Raw genomic sequence first — 21,233 nt, 5'->3', positions numbered from 1 at the left:
AAGCTGCAACAACTATAGGTGTGCATGAGAGTGATATAGGATATGGGACAGACCAGTCTAGGCTGTAGCACATGCCAACACATGCACAAAGTGGACTGGTGGCAGGCCTGGTTAGGATTATTGGGAGTTGCCCTGATTAGGCCGTGGCACCTGCTGGTGAGCATGAAGATTGGGCCTCTGGTCGGCAGGGCAGGTCTAGGAGGCCGCACCCATCAGTTCACATGAGAGATGGGCTGGGGGCAGAACTGACCAGTTAGCTACACCCACTGGCATATATGTCTCCACTAGTGTAGGTAACAGACCAAACCACCCTGCATCATCCTGCACACACAAGGTCAAGTCTGAGGTCATCCCAGGTGAGCTTTCTTTGACGGCTCCCTAGCCAGATCACTGGACTCAAATCTCGGTCACAGAGAAGATAAAAAATATATGTGGTCCCAACTGGGAGTGCACGGATCAGGACTGAGCTCTGAATTGCTGATGGCTGTGCAGTGGCTGGCAGCTCCAGGTGCACACGGCACACGACAGCCAGCTCATCTAGGCCAGCAGAGGGCGCTGTGTGCCTCCTCAAAGGATGACATGAAGGGCAGGTTGAATCACTTTCCTGGACAAGTTCTGCAGCAAGTGTCTGGGTCTATAGATGCACACTGAGATGAACCTGGTCAGACAATAGACCTTGGAAAGATTGTATCAGCCCAGTTGCAACAAAGACAATAAGGTATCAGAACTGTCCAAATCACATAAGAAACAGCCTAAGAACAGCCTAAGATCCCCATGTTGGGATCTTTCAGGAGTCACCAAATGATTGTCTTCCATCCCTGAATACCGATGTAGTTTGACAGCAAGAAATGGTACCCTTTCCTTCCCTCACTCAGCAGACCAGGAGAATAAAAGGAACTGAAACATTTGTCCCATTTACCTGCCTCCATACTCCAACCCTCCCCACCCTTGTTAGAGGCCCAAGTGGGTGTGCATCCCTCTCATAAAAATACATAAATACACAAAAATATTATGTAAACAATATTTTTTTAAATTAAAAAATTTTAAAGAAGGAAAACCTGTGATTCTCAGGATCTGTGGGGTGGAAGTGGAGGGAATGCAAGTGGAAACAAATGGTGCTACCACTGAGCAAGTCCTATAACCAGCCTAAACGGTAAGATCCTCAGAAATAGCGCACTTTTGAGAGACCAAGGACAAACTGGTCCCATACAATGTTCTTTGCTGGGCAAACTTGTGTCACAGGGGTTTAGGATATAAATTCTGAAACTGCCTGTTGATTGCTTTCCTTTGTAGCATTGCTGCAGATAATCATTGCCTCTTTTCCCACAAGGAAAAAGAAATGACAAGCAAGGTAAACACACAGGTTAGAAGGAAAGCATGCTGTGAAACTGAAGCCAACATATCCTTACGAATTCTCTTGTTTATTTACAGATGCTAAACAAACACAGGTGTGTATGTATTCATTATGTGTCATTAACATGTTTTGTGTGTGTATTCATTATGTGTCATTAACATGTTTTCTGTTTTAGAAAATTTAAAAGAAATAAAGGGAAAAATCTTTCATCTGCTGGTTCACTTCCAAATATCCACAACATGAAGGGGCTGGGCAGGGCTCTAGTCAAGAGGCAGGAACTCCATCTGAGTCTCACCTGTAAGGAAGGCCCAACTACTTGGGCCACTGTTTGTTGCCCCTAGCACATTAGCAGGAAGCTGGATCAGCAGCAGACACAGGGCGTGAACCCTGGTATCTGGATTTGATTAGGGGCGCTCCTGGCAGCAGTTTAATGTGCTGTGCCACATCACTCCTGCCTCTGCACCAACTAGACACATGAGCAACTTAACCACCTCTTAACTGCTGGCCTAGAGGCCCACACCTGTGATCTGTTTTGCCTCCACTGAGGGGCTACGAGCAGTGGGACCCTGGTGGCAGTAGACATTCCTAGCATGCAGATGTTGGTTTGTAAGTGCCACTCTTAATGAAGGGAAGCAGAACTGCTTGGATAATTTATTCCAGGGCTAGAGTAGGGAAAATACAAAATGAACTTATGTCATCTTATGGTGCCAGAGTGGTTCAAAAAAAGAAAAATGCCTATCAATGGAGCATAGAAATCTCAAGAAAGAACTGCCAAGTTGGCATGACTGGAACAGCAAACTAAGAACAGTACCAAGCTGTTATCCAAATAAAAATATCCATGAGCCCACACAACTCGCAATAAATGAATAAAGAAGTTAGCAAGCACTGGGGTGACAATTCTACCTTTCAGAGTCCCAGCTTCCAACACAAAAGGAATGTGGGAAATAGAAAATCACCATGAGGACATCACTAATTGCTGCAGGCAAGATCCACCAGTGAGTGGGTGGAAATCCCAACACAAACAGAAGAATTGGACAGTCTCAAAGCACCCTTGTGCCCAGAACACGAAGTCATTCCAGAGGCAAAATCGAGCAGTGTGCCATGGTGAAGCGAGGCAGGCCCTGGTTTGCCAGTCAAGGTTAACATGGCGATCCTTTCCAACATGCACATTCTTCCCCAGCCTGGAGCCACAGTGTTTTTGATAGAGATGCATATTAGTAATAAAATCTCATTTTTATTTGGTTTATAGCAGTAACTTATTTCAATGACAACTTTTTTGAAAAAGAAAATTAATTTTAAAGGGAGAAGCAAAGAGAGAGAGAGATAGAGAGATCAAACTTCCCAAAAGGCAGCAATAGTAGGGTCTAAGCCAAGTTGAAATTCGCAGCCTAGAACTTCCAGTCTGGGTCTCCTATGTGGGTGCAGGGACCCAAGGACTTGAGCTATACTCTGCTGCTTTCACATTCATAAATGGAGTGCTACATTGGAAGTGCAGGAGCCAGGACAGGCACCAATGCCCAGTATGGAAGGCAGAGCTTAGAGGTTGAGGACTAACTAGCCAGCTGACACAACATGCTAGCCTAGTAAATAAATCTTAAAGAAAAGGGAGAGAGAGACTAATTCATGGCATTGAGCCATTGGTAATGTAATCAACAATGAGTCCACTACCACACTGCTGGAAAGAGTTCAGCACTGGTATCTAAGTCGAGGGGAAGGCAACCCTTTACCGAAGGCACAAACATCAACCGGCGCCCAGCAGGCAATCCCCACTGAGTCAGGCTCTAAGCTAGCAGGGAACTCTTCCCTTTATATTTGAAGAAACGTTAAGGCAGACAAATTATTCTTTTCAACCTCTTGCCTTTCACTCTCTTTCCAGAGTAACAAAGTACCTGCCACATTTCCATTGTTGTAGACCCAGAGAAAATCTTTCCAAGGTTCAAATAGCACTGCCAGCATTGTTCTTTTGCTGTCCCAGGGCCCCTGACTGAATAAGTATCACCATTACAAAAGAAACAAGAGAATATAAGCAATCATCAACAGCAAGTTTCAGTAGGGAACCATCCACACACATTGTAACAGGGGGAACAATAAAGCCAGCTTCTGTTTAGCGCCTTGACTTATTTGAGCAAAAGCTGGGCCGAAAAGCAGTCTGATGTGTGGTGACTAGAGTTAAAACTGTACATCTCCTAGGAATTCTGTGTCACCTGACCTTTCAGATCATCCTCTTTGCCTTCCACCGGGTTCGAAAAAGGAGTGTTTATACCTTGTGACCTGAGTGCTAGATTAGGTTCACCGCAAGCTTGAGACGCTCAGCGTTAGCATTTTGGCTTTGAAGTGGGGCTGAGGAAACAGATGGCTTTACCAGATGTTCTGATTCAGGCAGAGCGTGCAAAATGCCTCTTCTCTGATTTGCATTAAAGTGTTCTCCTCCCACTGGCACCAGGGCCAAGGAGTCGAGTATTAACAACACATACATATTAAGTACCTATTATGAGCCTCTGCTGCGTTGACCCCAAGGGATAGAAGAGAGCGATGAAGACGCTGAAACCTGAAACACATCTGGATTCAAACATTTTGGATAAAGGATACTCAGCTGTAATTTTGCAATAGTGAGTACTTCACTGTACGGGTAGACCTGAACCAGCTTAGCCTTTTCCATTTTGGCTGTCTTCTACATTTTGCATGAACAACACTGCTCCCACGCACATGTATTTCACATGTGTAGGAATATATCTTTGAGATGTACTCCTGGAGCTGAAATTGCTTGGATGAAAGAAGTAGACATTTTATAACGTTTGGTAGATATGGCTTTTTGCAACTGTTGATCAATTTCATATCCTCCAAAGTGGTGCCTGCTATTTCACCTTTGCCAAAACTGTTAAGTTAATCTTGTGGAGCTCAAATGTCTGCTAATATGTTTGAGTCATCTTATCCCCACTTGCATGCATTGTCCATTCTCCATGGGGTCAGTGGTATTATTTCATTTGTGGGAACTTTTCACATCCCCACTCATACCTCACGCCCTAGTCCACAGAGGTCTGGGCCTGAAAAAACCACCCTGAAATATGACACCACTACCCAGCCTGCTAAGGATGGAGTGCAAACTGAGCCCGGACCTTTGACGACATTGATAAATCTTGCACCAGCCCTGGCCTGCCTCCACGAGGTCTTTTGGATGTCTTGATATTATGACAAATTTATTTATTTATTTATTTATTTTTACTGGAAAGAGAGAGAGACAGAAAGATCTTTCACTTCCCAAATGGCCTCAATGGCCCAGAGCTGAACTGATCCTAAGCCAGGAGTTAGGAGATTCTTATGGGCCTCTGATGCAGGTGCAGGATCTCCTGGAATTGGGTCATCCTCCGCTGCTTTCCCAGGCTATTAGCAGGGATCTGGATTGGAAGTAGAACACTCAGGACTAGAACTGGCACACTTATGGGCTGCTGGCACTTGTAGGCAGAGGATTAGCCACTTGATCTATTGTTCCTGCCCCTATTGGGATCATTATTCCTAATTATTCCCTAATTATTCCTTAAGGCAATGTTATGTTTCTGGTAGCTGGAAGTATTCTGTTTCTTCCTAGAGAGGAAGACAGAGATACAGCTCCCTTCTGCTGGTTAATTTTCTAAATGCATGCAATAGGCAAAGCTGGGCACTGGGTACTTAATACCGGTCTTCCATGTGAGTGAGAGGAACCCAAGTATTCAGTCACCATGGTCCCAGGGTGTGTGTTAGCTGAAATCTAGAGTGAGGAGTAGGAACCAGCCCAAACTCAAGTACTCCGTACAGGCCACAGGTGTTTTAGCCAGCAAATTAACTCCTAGGACAAATACCCACCCAAAAAGCATTCTTGACTCGCACAAATGATGTCAACTGAATATTAAAGCAAACCAGTTTTCTTACACCTCCATTCGTGGAGTTATCCTAAACTACTTGCTAGGAATTATTTTCTAGACTTCATGTAGATTAAAAACTGACAAAGAAACAATTTGAAATAATAGAATTTATTTTAATATGATATATATGCATACATATACTATTTTAAAAATAAGCATGTAAATTATAATCATTATAAAACATAAATTAGCCCTAATTTAATCATACCAGAGTAAAAGAGCAGGTGTGTAAGTCAGTCTAACATTGGTTGCGTTTCCCCTTTAAAGTTAGGATACATACAAGATTTAGCCCGTTGTATTTTTACTTTAATTCGGTTTTCATGTTCTCATCAAGTATAAATACCAGGAATGTGCCAACTTGTAATTTACATTCATATAACCAAAATCTCTTAAGAGTTATTAAAGTACCATTAAATCACCTAAAATGAAGACTCTAAAAAAAATACTAGCCTAAATTAAAACCCTGAGGAATTAAAATCGTCTTACACAACAGTTTTGCCTAAGTGCAATTTCAGGTGTTTGCTACTTTATTTAAGGTCATACTTGGTAAGGCATAGTAAAAATAAAATCTACAGAAATAACAATCTAATTTCTATATCTCATTTCTTGCTACAAAGTTGTTTTGTTTCCCTAAAAAGTAGTTTTTGCTTGTCATTCTGGACCTCTTCACCCATCTGCTGGCTTCTTGGCTATCTATACAGTAATTAAAATCTGCCCACTCAGGAGAGAGAGCGTTACAATGGTTCTTCACACAAAACACGTCAAAGAGCTACTACATGGTAGAAAGCTCATGTCCGTGCTCAACCATGGCCTGCACGAACTGCTTGAAGACTCGATCCATGTAAGTGGATTGCCTCGGCCAGATTCCCTCCAGAAAACCAATATGGCCTCCATAAGAAGTGAGGACCAAAGCAACATTCGGGTTTTGCTTAGCAGTTTCTATTGGGATAGCTGCAGGAAGACAAAAAAAGAAGAAGAGGGGGGAGAAAGCAAATATAGTTATTAGCACATTTTGTTAGGAATATGAAAATAAGATACCACTAAATAAATATACTTGTATATAATGAGAATGGCTAAATGGAATAAGGCTGATTAACCTATACCAACAATCATATATTTTTTAAAAAATCTATCTTTTATATGATACACAAATCTCACAAATAGGAGTGGGCATCTTGTGCAGAGTTGAAGATCCTGCCTGGGACACCTGTACCCACATCACACAGCCTATGACTGGGAGCTCTATATCTACTTTCCTTTTGCTTCATTTGTAGTTTATTTAGTTATTTTTATTGGAAAGTCAGAGAGAAGGAGAGATAGAGAAAGATCTTCCATGCACTCTTTTACTCCTCAAGTACCCGCCACGGCCAGTGCCGAGTTGATCCGAAGTCAGGAACTTTCTCCAGGTCTCCCAGCTGGTGCAGGATCCCATGGTTTTTGGGGATTCCCCCACTGCTTTTCTAGGCCATAGGCAGGGAGCTGGATGGGAAGTAGAACAGGCACCTTTATGGGATCCTGGTGGTTGCAAGGTGAGGATTTAGCCACTAGGCTATCTTGCCAGGCCCGGACCATATCTACTTTTGATCCAACTTCCAGTTACCTCACATCCCGATCAGCAGTGAGAGAGCCCCATAGAGTTCCTGGCTGCAGACTGCAGGTGCATCCCTGGCTCTAGGGGGCAGCTGCCAGGTTAGCTAGCATTGCAGAGTTTTCACTCTCTCCCCCTCTCTGTCTCTCAGTCTTTCTCTTGAACAGCATTTTAAATAAAATAATTTTAAAATAAATCTGAAACTGGACCTTCCAAAAACAAAAAAATCCAAAGGATTTGCACAGATATACGGTGTTGACTATCTGCATCCTAACAGTCCCTGCTCACGTACTGGATCTTCTTTTTTAGGAGAATCCATCAGAGATTTAATCATGGCACAAAAGAACAAGCTAAACCTTGTTTAGGGGAAAGTCAAGTCATGTTAAATCCTGTGTCGTGTCCACAGACATTTACTTGCTTTTACAGGCAAAACAACTAATCCCAGCCCCTTGGTGGGAGGCATAAGTTCGTCATGTATGATTTTGAACCACTTGTACATGAAATTGGACTGTCGAGGCCACTTAGAGGCTTTAGTCAACACCATATCATTGAGAGAGTAATGCCATTTTGGATGGTTTGAACAAGGAATAAAATTCCCTCAAGTGACAGCCGTGCTCATCATTAGCGGCTGAACCAGGGGTGTTTCTATTTTCCCTTTTTCTGATTTACAGTCAAGAGAGAAAACTTTATTTAGGAAACTCTATTTAACACAATTCACCATTGCTGACTAGCTTTTCAAATGCCTTCCAAAATCTACTCTCTAGATCAATTCTAAAGGATAAGAATTAAGGATGCTTCATATTTTTTTTTCTCCCTATGCTTACAGCTCAGTAAAAATATTTTGACTTGAGATCTTTAATAGATCATAGCCTGGTAAGACAAATAATTTTATTTCAGATGCTGCCAAGTCTCATCTCCCTAATCGAAACAACATGGCTGATGCATAATTAGATACTCACACTTTGGGATGAATCTGAGGCATAAATGAGCTAATGAAAAGTAAACTCTCTAACCTCAAGGCTTCCAAGGAGAGAGAGGGAACGTTAACACACTGTGCCAAGGCTGGGCCCCTTCCAAGTAGTGCTGCCGACACACCAAGTTCCCTGCTCCGTTAGACAACTCTCCAAATGTGATGCCTCACAACAGTCTGAATTAGCTGAGACCCTCTCTCAAGGCCCTGCAAGCCGCACTCTGACCTAGCAGAGGTTCTGAACTCACATCAGTCTTAAGGAATTTCACCTCCTCTCTTGGAAGCAGGTAGGAAGTGGAGGAGGTGCAGAGGAGGGGACGGCAACTAGTATAGTTTTACTTTCCGTTTGCATCACACATGGAGCGCCCGCTTTACTTCTAATGGAATTACTTAACAGCCCCGATTTCACACTCTGGATAGACTTGGAGACTTCTCCCATTGAGCATGACAGTGCTAGGCGATGAACAAAAGGCTGTGTGACACTTGAATCATGTGAAAGATACAGGCTGCCTGTTCTCAGACTACAGACAATTGTCCACTATTCCAGTGTGGCCTTCACCATTTTAACGGCTTGGGAAAGGACAGGAGGTAATGAGTTTAATCTTCAAGAGGGCCAGGTGAAGTGCATGGAAATTTCTGTTTCTGTACAAGAGTGAAATACAAAAATGAGTGGGGAATCCGTAGCCTTAGTACAGTGAGAATATTTTGAACGATCAACATGCAATTCAACCACTGTACAAGTTCATGGTTTCCTTTTCTCATTTGTAGTCAAAGGCCAGAAGTGTCAGCAATTTAAAATCACCTGTGAGTCAGCATGAATCACACAATGAAGTGGGTGTCCTACAGAAACGATGGGTGATTTAAAAAAATATGTATGGCAGGGATTTTATGAAATTGCTGCAATAATTTTTTCAAATGATGTACTTGGGGAAGACATTTTTGAAACATTTAGGGGGAAAATAAAGAGAAAAGTGCTTTTAAAATAATTTTATGGGCCCGGCGCGGTGGCACAGTGGTTAAGGTCCTCGCCTTGAACGCCCGGGATCCCATATAGGCACCGGTTCTATCCCGGCAGCCCAGCTTCCCTTCCAGCTCCCTGCCTGTGGCCCGGGAAAAGCAGTGGAGGACGGCCCAAAGCCTTGGGACCCTGTACCCGCGTGGGAGACCCGGAAGAGGCTCCTGGCTTTGGATCGGCATAGTATCGGCCATTGCGCTCACTTGGGGAGTGAATCATCGGACAGAAGATCTTCCTCTCTGTCTCTCCTCTCTGTATATCCGCCTTTCCAATAAAAAAATAATAAAAATAAATCTTAAAAAAAAAATAATTTGTAACATTTCATTACAAAAATATTAGAGGTCAAGTCTATCAACCCTTAAGTTAACATGCTTACTTCCAATTCTCTTACATCTACTTCAGTGGACGGACACACATCCAGACACTTTTGCTTCTAAATGTCATACTTACACGTTTTATTATCTCTCTCTCTCTCTCTCTATATATATATATATATTTTTTTTTTGAGAGACAGACACATCTGCCCCAATATTCAGCTACCAGGAACCCATAGTAGGTCTCCCACACAGGTGGCAGGTGCCCAACTACTTGAACCTCCAACCTCACACCTTAGCAGGAAGCAGGAATTGGGAGCAGAGCCAGGCTTGAACTCAGATATTCCAAGATGGGATCCACGCATCACAAGCTGGGTCTGAACTGCTATGTCACATGCCTGCCCCAGTTTCCTATTTCGTGAACTAAGAGAGTATAAATGCTAACTTGGAGGGGGAAATGTCTGTTACATAGTATGTAGGAGAAAAACAAAGGTTGGCTTCCTTCCAAAAATGACTTTCTATTCAAATATACTTTAGTTCTTAAGATATTCAGGCTACTGTGTTTATCAACTTTCCTTATCTTCCAAGTTCAACAGAAAGGAGCAGTGCATATCCCTCGGAACTTGAGGCAGACAGGCAAGCAATGACAAATGTTCCCTCCAGGGGAGACACTACTGTAACACCACCTGTCCAAACAACAGTGTTTGGTAAGAAGGGAAGCTCATAAAGCTGAGAGCAAGTAAACCATTCAGACTCCCAGCTTGCCCGAGGCTCACACACTGGACTAGCTAAAGCTGTGAAATATTTAAACAGACACATTTGCATATTAAATCATGAGTGCTCACGTGGTGTTTTTTTAATCACAATGGAAAATGTCTCATAACTGGCCTTTCCCTTATAACTGCAATTCCTTGGAAAGACCAAAGTGAACGCATGTCAATATGTTTATTAAAATACTAATTTTACCATGACTGGGTGAGAAAACATCATCGGCAGAATTGAGACACAACACCGGGATCCCCACGGACTTCAGCCTGAGATTGGGGCTGGCGTCGGTGTAATAATCGTCAATCGTTCGGTATCCGAACATGACTGAGGTGAACCGTTTATCAAACTCTCGGATGGATTTTGCCTGAAAAACAAAACCAACTGTCTGTTCCTGGAATCCAAAGAGGAAACCAAAGGAAACGCAAGAAGTCTCTTCCTTACCTTCATGACATGATCCATATCAATCTGTTTTACAAACATATGCCGGTGTCTAGAACAAAAGAGTGGCAAAAAAATAATTGAGGTCATACCTGATACCAAAGATAGACAAATATAACTACACGGTATAAAAACAGGCAGTAGACTGGGGACTCAATAAATATTTGCTTCATCAAAGACAGTATAAGTTGTATATGGGTGTTAGTTCTAAAGAAATTCTCATAGTAATTTTTTAAGCAATGAAGAATGAAGCAGTGGTGTCGTCATATAAGTAAGCAAGTGTAATTTTGTGAGAGCTGGAGCTGTGCATTGCTAACAGTGACCGATTAGATGCTGTCAATTGGTTAAACTACCTAATGACATTTTTTAAATTACTTATTTGAAAGAGATAGATAGAGACAGATCTGCCCACTGGTTCACTCCTCAGATGGTGGCAACAGTGTTGAGCGAGGCTGAAGCCAGGAGCCAGGAGCTTCTCCTGGGTCTCCCACGTGGGTTCAGGGGTCCATGCGCTTAGGCCACCTGCTGCTGCTTCTCCCAGGCATATCGGCAGGGAACTGGAGCAGGAGCGGAAGCGGAGCAGGTGGGATGTGCGGCTGCCAATGTTGCAGGCAGCGGCTCTATCCACTTACGTCACAAGGCGGACATGGAAGACATTATTTTTACTTGCCATATTAAAAACTAGAATTTAGGGGCCCAGCGCGGTGGCGCAAGTGGTTAAAGGTCCTCGCCTTGCACGCCCGGGATCCCATATGGGTGCCGGTTCTAATCCCAGCAGCCCCGCTTCCCTTCCAGCTCCCTGCCTGTGGCCTGGGAAAGCAGTCGAGGACGGCCCAAGGCTTTGGGAACCTGCACCCGCGTGGGAGACCCGGAAGAGGCTCCTGGCTTTGGATCGGCATAGTATCGGCCCGTTGCGCTCACTTGGGGAGTGAATCATCGGACGGAAGATCTTCCTCTCTGTCTCTTCTCTCTCTGTATATCTGCCTTTCCAATGAAAAAATAATAAAAATAAATCTTTAAAAAAAAAAACTAGAATTTATATTTTGCCTATTTTGAAATGTTAATCACTCTTTGTATAACTGATCATTTTAATTCAAAACTTTTATTTTGCTTCTTCTGACCTCCATCTCACTGAGTACTTACAATTAGGAGGTTTTCTCAGTATTTTCAGCAATGCAGGTTGAACATTCCTTATCCAAAAATCTGAAACCTGGTGAACACTGACAGGACACCACAAATGGAACATTCCACACCTGAGCCCCCAAGTTAGGGAGCAGTCAAGGTGTACTAAATTGTTGAAAGTGGTCACTACCTACGTAAGATATATATGAAACATAAATGTATTCTGTGTTTGGACGTGACTCCCTTCCTCAACGTATCTCACTACATACATAAGCCTTTCAGAAAAAGGATACTCAGCCTGCGTTAATTACCAATATTAGTGCAGGTTAAGCTTAAATCCAATGTTCATTGTCAAAGTTCAGCATAAGAACAGTTTTCAGTAAATCATATACAGGGGCCAGTGCTGTGGCATAGAATGTTAACCTGATACCTGTAGGCTGGAAACCCACATGCTAGGCTGTTCCACTTCTGACCAAGATCCCTTCTATTGGCCTGGGAAAGGCGCAGAAGACGGTACAAGTATTTGGGCCCCTGCCACCCTCCTGGCTCCTGACTCCACACTGGCCCAGCTTTGGTTGTGGTGGCTATCTAAGGAGCGAACCAGTAGATGGAAGACTGACTTATTCTCTGTTTCTTTCTCTCTCTCTCCTCACATCTGTTATTCTGTGAAATAAATCTTTTAAAAAGTCATATGCAAATGAACTGTATTTTATTTACAGCATATATTTAGGTTGATTAACTCATTTTTACTTTTTATTTTCTTAAATACTTTTTTTAAGATTTATTTATTTTTATTGGCAAGGCAGATATATAGAGAGAAGGAGAGACAGAAAGGAACATCTTCCATCAGCTGATTCACTCCCCAAGTGGCCCCAATGGCCAGAGCTGAGCCGATCCAAAGCCAGGACCCAGGAGCTTCTTTCATGTCTCCTGTGTGGGCGCGGGGTCCCAGTGCCTTGGGCCATCCTCAATTGCCTTCCCAGGCCACAAGCAGAGAGCTGGAAGGGAAGTGGAGCAGCCAGATATGAACTGTTGCCCATATGGAACCATGGCACATGCAAGGTGAGGACTTTAGCCACTAGGCTACCATGCTGGGCCCATCAGCTCATTTTCAAATGCATGGTAGCGGTCTTAAAAATAAATAAATAAAAACAAATAGTAATAAAAAATGGAACTGTCTCTGTATTTTTTTTTTGCCTCCACAGCAATTTTATTGTTACAAGACTCACAAAGAATTCTAGAAAAAATTAATGCAAAGACAGAGTGTGATAACATAGGAACTGTGGGAACTGAGCTAGCTCGTGTGAACAGCCCTATTATTCTGCTCTGAAAACACTGTTTATAGTTACAATTACGAAAGAATCTGGTACTGATAAAATTGGCAGCAAGTAAAAAAAAAAAAAAAACAGGGAACCGCCCAAAATATTGCTTAACACACTGAACAGAACTGTTTGTAAGTCTTTCAGAAGAATTTAAAAGAGTGACTCAGAACAGTGACTTTCCAAATCAGAGTACATAAAAAAATTTAAATGTCTATATCTATTTTAACATGCACAATACATCTTACATTTTATGTGTATTTTCAGTACAGAGAATATTCTAGTGTAATAACTGAATAAAAGGTATAAGCAAAAACATACTTACTGGTGGCATTATACTTTCCTGTTTTACTGAGAGGCATGTATTCTGATAAAATGTGAAGAGAAAGAATTTGCACGGGCCCAATACAATAGCATAGTGGCTAAAGCTCTTTTTTTTTTTAAGATTTATTTATTTATTGGTAAGTCAGATATACAGAGGAGGAGAGACAGAGAGGAAGATCTTCCGTCCAATGATTCACTCCCCAAGTGAGCGCAACGGCTGATGCTATGCCGATCCAGAGCCAGGATCCAGGATCCAGAAACTTCTTCCAGGTATCCCAGGCGGGTGCAGGGTCCCAAAGCTTTGGGCTATCCTAGACTGCTTTCCCAGGCCACAAGCAGGGAGCTGGATGGGAAGTGGAGCTGCTGGGATTAGAACCAGCGCCCATATGGGATCCCAGGCGTTCAAGGCGAGGACTTTAGCTGCTAGGCCACGCCACCGGGCCCGTGGCTAAAGTTCTTGACTTGCATGTACCAGGATCCCATATGGGCACTGGTTCATGTCCCAGCTGCTCCACTTCCCATTCAGCTCCCTGCTTGTGGCCTGGGAAAGCAGTCAAGGATGGGCCAAAGTCTTGAGACCCTGCACCCACGTGGAAGAACCAGAAGAAGCTCCTGGCTCCTGACTTCAGATAAGCTCAGTCAGTTCTGGCCATTGCGGCCACTTGGGGAGTGAATCAGCTGATGGAAGATCTTCCTCTCTGTCTCTCCTCCTCTCTGCGAAGCTGACTTTCAAATAAATAAGCAACTAAATAAATTATTTAAAAAAAAAGTTTGCAGATGACTCACTTATTAACCGAAGACTGCAGACAGGTAGTCAAATAGTAATTAAAAAGCAGCCAGTTGAGCGGTTTCTCCAGTGACTCTGAACAAGCAAAAGTATTCCACCCCACCGAGAAAGTCGCAGCTGCCATCAGAGGAGTGTTGGTCCCAATTTTGCCCAGGTAGTTGAGGAGCAGCATTCTGCAACGAGGGGAAACGGGAAACTTGCAAATTCCCGTATTACACATCTCAAGCTCTAGCATTGCCAGCTGTGGCTTCACGTTGCCGAGAGAGAAGAATATGATACGCCTAAGTTCAAAGTCTTCGGTTTAGAAAGACACCCAGGTATCTTTGTTTCCTGACATGGATCTATGTGTTTCTTTACCTTGCAGTAGACTCGACTTTGGATGGAACAAATCACAGTTTGCACTGAGTGTACGTTTCATTGTACAAGGCTGAAAACCAGAGCAATGCACCCTGGGGATGGTTTGCAAATGTGGCTGCATGTGGGGGACCACCTGGCGAGGCTGGTGAGTGGGGAGCAGCCTGAGATCCTGCGATGACTGCTGTGGGTGGCCACGCAGTCAGTGGGCACATGTGCCCTGACAACCAGATTCCCAAGTCCCAGACTGGAAGTCTTGGCTGTGCTAGAGTACCTGGGGCTGAGAACAATTTGTTCTCTCTCTCTGCTCCTGCCCAGTAATCCTCCTGACCTCCTGCCATGCATTTTCCTCTTTCTCTGTTTAAGCATTTTCCCCTATTGCTATTCTTATTCTATTGCATTGAGAGGAACAAGAATTGAATGAAATATCACAACCAAGTCAAACATTGAAGTTTAATACTGCCAGCTAAGAAAAAGCATAACTTTCAAATTCCATTTCTCATTGTGTTTTCTCTATTGGATACTGTCAACTATGTAGGTCATAAAATAGGAGAAATGGGTAAAAATGCTCTTTCTCCATCCTTCCTACTTAAATGACTTGTAGGGTAAATGTGATGAAGTTTCATGGGAGAAGCGGACATTGACAATTTGGACAATGCGGTTGGTCTAATGACTGTCCTATTAGTAAACAGTACTATGGTTCACCAGGCCATTCAAAGGATAGGCCTTCCCCTGCAGAAAATGGTCCACCCTGGAGTCGTGGTTTTGGAGGCCTTGCCCTCTGGCTGGGGGAAAGACATTGCTGGAAGGCTGGTTCAATCTTGAACTGCATGGAAGTAAGAAACAGGAGTGGGAGTAGACAGATCCAGCTGTAGATGAGACCAAGTAGCTGCTTACATAGATCCCACAGGTTAACTCAGGAGTAAATAAAGGTCCAGATATTATCCTAGGAAAGGCTGGTTCACTTCAGCAGGAAAGGATTTGATTTTCACACCTCAAGAAAAACACAATTAAAAGGGAGGAGGGAGGGAAAGAAGAAGGGATTTTTACAAAGAAACCCTAGATTAAGAGATTGAAAAGGTATACTAATCCCAATGCATGAACCTTTCCTAGCTCCCGACTCGTGAAATCAAAGAAACAGCCAACGGAGGAAGAGGAACACTGGCTTACTATTGGCTGATCCTTAGGAATGCCTGGTACTTCTTTTAGGTGAGATAAGGGTGGCACGGCTTTGGTTTTTACTGTTTTCTCCGGACAGACTACCTTTCAGAGATACAACTGAAATGCTTACAAATAATGTTGGGGGTTTAGTCCATAATAGCCAGAGAGGGGGGATCATCCCTGGGCTCCACACCCACCCACCTTTGGCCTCTGATGCCACTTTCCTGCTGTCACAGACTGTGGGAGTCAGGGGCGATGGCTCCCATGGCTGACTTCCTGTGGGAGTCTTGCACTGGAGTTCCTGATTTTTAGCTTTGTCCCAGCCTGGTTTTAGCCAATGCAGGCAGCTCAAGAGTGAACTTGAAAATGCAAGCTCTTACATCACAAATACAGAATATTGAATTGGGAGTGAATAGGGGAGAAGGGTGACAATGATGAAGCAAGATTATCCATGAGCTACTGAGCTACTGAAGCTGGGGCGAGAGTCCTCTTTTGTGCAAACACAGTCAGAGTCATCCTTCAGTATCCTCAAGGGACTGCTTCCAAGATGCCCTCAGCTAACAACGGCACTGCAGATCATCTACACAGTCTTCCACATGCTTCAAAATTTAGAGGTGGTAAACATCTGGTTCACAGCTCCTACAAGGCCCACAGAATCATTTCATCTGAACTTGTCAAGGCAACTGAAGGCAGGACCTGAAATTTCATCAGTCTACACCAGGCTAATTTTTAAGTTGATAATGATATGGTCCATTAATATTGCTAGCAATATCCACATGGCCCTTGGCAGAAAAAGGTTCCCCACCCATCCTGGCATGATCTCTGGATTACTCAGTATACCAGATACAATCTAAATGCCAAGGAAATCGTTACTATTATTTAAGGAATAATGATGCGAAAAAGATTTAGCACAGAAGCTGTTATTTTTTTTTCCCTTGGGTATTTTCTTCCTACTCTACCCCAATCCTCGTGTGTGTGTGTGTGTGTGTGTGTGTGTGTGTAAGAAGGATATTTCATTACTTTAAGCTATGAAGCACATACTTTTACACTGTCATTAAAATGTCTCATTTTACTTATTTGAGAGAGAGCAGAATAGAGAGAGGGACAGAGGGAAGCAGGGAGCAGAAAGGAGAGAGGGCAGGAGAGAGAAGAGAAGTGTGAGAGAACGAGAGAGAGAAATATGAGCCCCATGGGCTGGAACCAGGCTGGTTAGGGCGGGCTTGGGAACTCCATCTAGCTCTCCCACAGAGGCAGAAAGGAACCATTTATTTGAGCTAGCACCATTGTCTCCTAGGATCTGCAGTGTAGACACTGGAGTCAGGACCCACAGTTGGGTATCGAATCCAGACATTCTATGATGGGATGCAGGTGTCTTACCCCACTTCCATTTTTTAAAACAGAATTTTGCTCTTCACCATGGGGCCTGGGTACAAATGATTTCAATCCTAATCAAACTAACTTAGCAGTCTCTGTAGGACAAAGACCCTCCTTAATGAAAAAGTATCCAAAGATAAATTGAAGTTTTATTGAATTAATTTTTAATGAATTACATTTTTAAAGATTTATTTATTTGAAAAGCAAAATGACAAAGAGGAAGGGAAAGCAGAGGAGGGAGGGAGAGAAAGAGATAGAAAGAAACATCTGGGCCTGGCGCAATAGTGTAGTGGTTAAAGTCTTCGCCTTGCACGCGCCGGGATCCCATATGGGCACTGGTTCTAATCCTGGTGGCCCTGCTTCCCATTCAGCTCCCTGCTTGTGGCATGGGAAAGCAGTCGAGGATGGCCCAAAGCCTTGGGACCCTGCACCCACGTGGGAGACCTGGAAGAGCTTCTGGCTCCTGGCTTTGGGTAGGCTCAGCTCCAGCTGTTGCGGTCACTTGGGGAGTGAACCATCGGACGGAAGATCTTCTCTGTCTCTCCTCCCCTCGGTATATCTGCCTTTCCAATAAAAATAAATAAATCTTTTTAAAAATAAATAAATAAATATCTCTCTCCCATCATTTTATTTGAAGGTGGAGTTACAAAGAATAGGGAAGACAGAGATTTCCCATTTGCTGGTTTACCCCACAAAAGGCTGCAATAGATAGAGCTGAGCCAATCCAAACCTGGGAGCTAGGAGCTTCCTCCCTGTCACTCATATGGGTACAGGGACACAGGCCTTGGGTCATTCGCAGGGAGCTGGATCAGCAGCAGAGTAGCTGGAACTTGAACTGGCTCTCAGCATAGAATGCTGGTGTTGCAGATAGCAGTTTATCCCTCTGCACCACAGTGTCAGTCCCCAATGTTACATGTTTTTGGTATTCTATAACTTTTCCTTGCACAGCTTGAGGACAGGGGGTTATTTCTGATCCTTGGTTGCAGAACTCAGGGATAAGAAGGACTGACTGACTTTGGTACTCTCTGTGATTGTAAATTATTTACTTTTAATATTAATTTGAGAAGCCAAGTGACACATACAGAGGGCCTGCCCTCATCTGCTGGTTCACTCTCCAGATGCTCGCAATGGTCCCTGATGGGGTTGAGGACGAGCGAAAGGCCTTCCAGATCTTCCATGTGGGTGGCAGGAACCATAGTGCCAACAACCTGAGCCATCACTGCCACTTCCCTTGGTGTGCATTCTCAGGAAACTGGGGCTAGGAGCTGGACGCAGGCATCGAATGCGGGTACTCCAATATGGAATATAGATGCCTTTTGAAATGAGTTAATTAATCTAATTTAGAAAGAGAAGCAAGAGAGAAAGTGAACTCCCATTGTTCCATCCTTGCTTCACCTCACAATTTCCGGGGCTGGGCTAGGGCAGAAGCCAGGACTCAACACTCAATCCACATCTCCCTTAAGGGTGGGCAGGAAACCAAGCGCTTGAGCCATTAACGCTGCCTCCCAGAGCAGAGTCGGGCATCACACCCAGGCACTCTGATGTAGGGCGTGCTCATCCTAACCTCTGTCCTAACCACTACGCCAAACACCTGTCCTTCTGCATTGCTGCACTGGTTGATGGATTTGAAAAGCCGAGTAAGAAAAGGAAGGGATGAGAGTGTGTATCCTTCTACTGGTTCACTTCCCAAATGGACCCAATGACCAAGGCTGGGCCAGGCTGAAGTCAGGAACTAGGAGCTTCATCTAGGTTTCCCACATGGATACAAGGACCCAAGCACTTGGACCACCCTGTACTGCCTCACCAGGCAATAAGCAGGAAGCTGGATCATAAATGAACAAGCAGGATATGAGATGGTGCCCACATGGGATGCCAGTATCACGGGATGTGAGTTAACTCACTGTGCCTGTGTGCCACAGCACTGGCCCACTTCTGCATATTTTCAAACTTTGCTTAGCAGTTCACAGGGACAGTGGACTTGGACTGGGCATAGAATGGCACAGGTTTCTTGTATACTCAAAACTGCCTCCTAGAGTCTCAGGTATGGAGATCCGCCCAATCCAGGGGGCATCAGGCCTAGGCATCTTCTCCAGGATATGCTTTTGTCTGTTCGATCTTCAAAAGAAAGCTGTCAAGTATAAAACAGGTCCCTAAGTGGAAGGTCAAGACCACGTGGGAAGGCTTACAATGCCAGGCAACTTGAAAGAGTGCCTCCTTCAAGTAATTTACAAGACATTACTATTCACCCTGCTGTAAAGGCTAAGCTCAAGTTCTGCCTTCAGGCAACAAGGCTTCAAGGGCACAGGAACAGGCATTTCCCAGGAGCTTCTGAATATGGGATCTGGGCCTCCTGAAGGAAGCTTGACCTTTCCAAACAAAGCAACAATGTATATGAGGAAGAGGAAAAAGTTCAATTCCACCCCTGTCTGGTAAGGTTCCCATGCTGCAGAAAAGCAAATAGAAGCTAACTGCTGTCCACTGAGCACAGATGAGTGAGCCCGCCTGGGTTCCTGCCTTGGTTGGTATTTCTTCCTTTACTAGGTCAAGTCAGACCTTCCATGCTAATGTAAGTAATGCATTCTTTCTTTCCAGTTTTATGTTTTATCAGAATTGGAAAGCTTGTGGTTAACAGTAATCTTTTTCCCTTTTTAATGGCATATTGACTCCTAAGATGTTCTGAAAATGAGTTGACAGATCAATCAATTACAAAATCAAAGAAAAAAATACAGTTTCCTTTCTCATGTGTATGCTGATTTTAAAAGGTAGTTTTGGGCAGCAGTTCAGGGAACTGAAAGCACTAGTAGAATGCCAGACACAAAGTCTGCATTTCCTTAAGTTCACTGTCACTGGGACACATGTATGATTACCAGCAGACACAGCCTAAGTAAGAACATGGTGAGGAAACATCCCAAATCTGCCCCAGTGAAACCACAAAGTGTAGGAATTGTGACCATTTGCACACATTTCACACAGCAGCTGGAGTAGGAGATGAACAACAGAATTTCAGTTTCTAGGAGAACATTCCACAGCAGGTCCTTCTGCCCAGCAACAAAACAAAACAAAGCCAAACACGATGCTACCTGGGGAACAATGACTTTGAAGGCTACTGCCACTGGGAAAAGCAGCAGGTGATAGTGATTTCTGCATTGGATGTCATGCTACACGCTCAGCCCCTGGCAGAGAGGGCTCTGGGGACTGGAGGGCAAAGTGGCAGCTGCACAGTGAGGCCGGTCAACTTCAGGACATCCAGACAAGCTTTAGGGCTCAGAACACTCCAAGGACCCTGGAGAAGCACCTGTCTCCTTCTGATCACAGAGATCATAGCCAAGGAAGAGCTCATTATTCACTCAGTTTGATTGCCCCATTCATGCATTCGCTCAACCACATGGCAGCAAGTGGGATGCAAGTCAACCACTGACTTTCAGCATCTCTGGAACTCACATCCAGTGCTCTGAGACAGTGGGAAGACCACTTGTATCTGCTGTTTGACAAAGGGACAGCCTTACCCTCCCATGGAAACCCCTGCTGCCAGGAAAGGCGCGTCGGGGTACAGGCTGTGCACATGCTGGATAACCGTCTCCAGGTCCTCCGTGTTGGCGCAACAGTAAGTGCGCGGCGTCTGTAGGCAGTGGGGAGTAAAAGCACAAGGATTAGAATGTGAATGTACAAAAGAGTAAGACATGATAAGGATAACACTAATTCATCACTTCCACATCTTGCAATACACCTATGTGCTAGAGCCGACATGACTGGGATTGGCATTAACAAAATGATTTTGAGCTTGTAAACGACAGAACGAGACTCACACAAAAAAGTGAACAGACAGAAAGTAAAACACTCTAATGTCACAAGGGTAAATGATTTGCGAAAATAAAGAGGAACATTATGATTGTTTAATCAAGAAAATTTTATCAGTCCCTCTAAAAGCTGAAATAATCCTTTATTACAAAACCTGCAAGCAAAATAAGATTTTCAATAAATGTTACAGTTGTTTTAAAGATTTTATTTATTTTTATTGGAAAGGCAGATATACAGAGAGGAGGAGAGACAGAGAGGAAGATCTTCCACCAAGCTAGGCCAATCCAAAGCTAGGGACCAGGAACCTCTTCCAGGACTCCCTTATGGGTACAGAGTCTCATAGCCTCGGGCCATCCTCTACTGCTTTGCCAGGCCACAAGCAGGGAACTGAATGGGAAGTGAGGCTGCCAGAACATGAACCAGTGCCTAAATGGGATCCTAGTGCATGCAAGGGAAAGACTTCTGCCACTAAGCTACTGCGCTGGGCCCAATGCTACAGTTTTAACCTGTAGCTCAATTCCAAATGGGGAATTGTTTTTTCCATCTAATGTGCTATTTGCCAACAAAGGAGTATAGTTTGGGGTTGTCTGATGAGAAAGTCTAACTTATTAATTCAATCTTTAGTCATAGCATACCCACAAATTCCTA

At 43.9% G+C, this 21,233-nt stretch overlaps 1 protein-coding gene across 1 annotated transcript in view; it reads right to left on the bottom strand.

Moving 5' to 3' along the window:
- Positions 1-5,349: 5,349 nt before the first annotated feature.
- ABHD3 (abhydrolase domain containing 3, phospholipase) overlaps positions 5,350-21,233 on the bottom strand; it is a 52,335-nt gene continuing 36,451 nt past the window's right edge. Inside the window, exons 6-10 of the mRNA XM_040984652.1 lie at positions 20,294-20,406; positions 13,898-14,071; positions 10,350-10,398; positions 10,107-10,272; positions 5,350-6,204 (exon numbers count right to left, since the gene is read on the bottom strand). Of these exons, the coding sequence (XP_040840586.1) occupies positions 6,026-6,204; positions 10,107-10,272; positions 10,350-10,398; positions 13,898-14,071; positions 20,294-20,406 (681 nt within the window). The 3' untranslated portion in view covers positions 5,350-6,025. The remainder of the gene's footprint in view (positions 6,205-10,106; positions 10,273-10,349; positions 10,399-13,897; positions 14,072-20,293; positions 20,407-21,233) is intronic.

This window comes from Ochotona curzoniae, unplaced genomic scaffold (assembly GCF_017591425.1).
Source record: "Ochotona curzoniae isolate NIBS_2020 unplaced genomic scaffold, NIBS_Ocur_1.0 contig_43, whole genome shotgun sequence".
NCBI classification, from domain to species: Eukaryota; Metazoa; Chordata; class Mammalia; order Lagomorpha; family Ochotonidae; genus Ochotona; species Ochotona curzoniae.
Note: the sequence above shows the minus strand (reverse complement) of the source record. Positions and strands in the feature narration are given on the sequence as shown.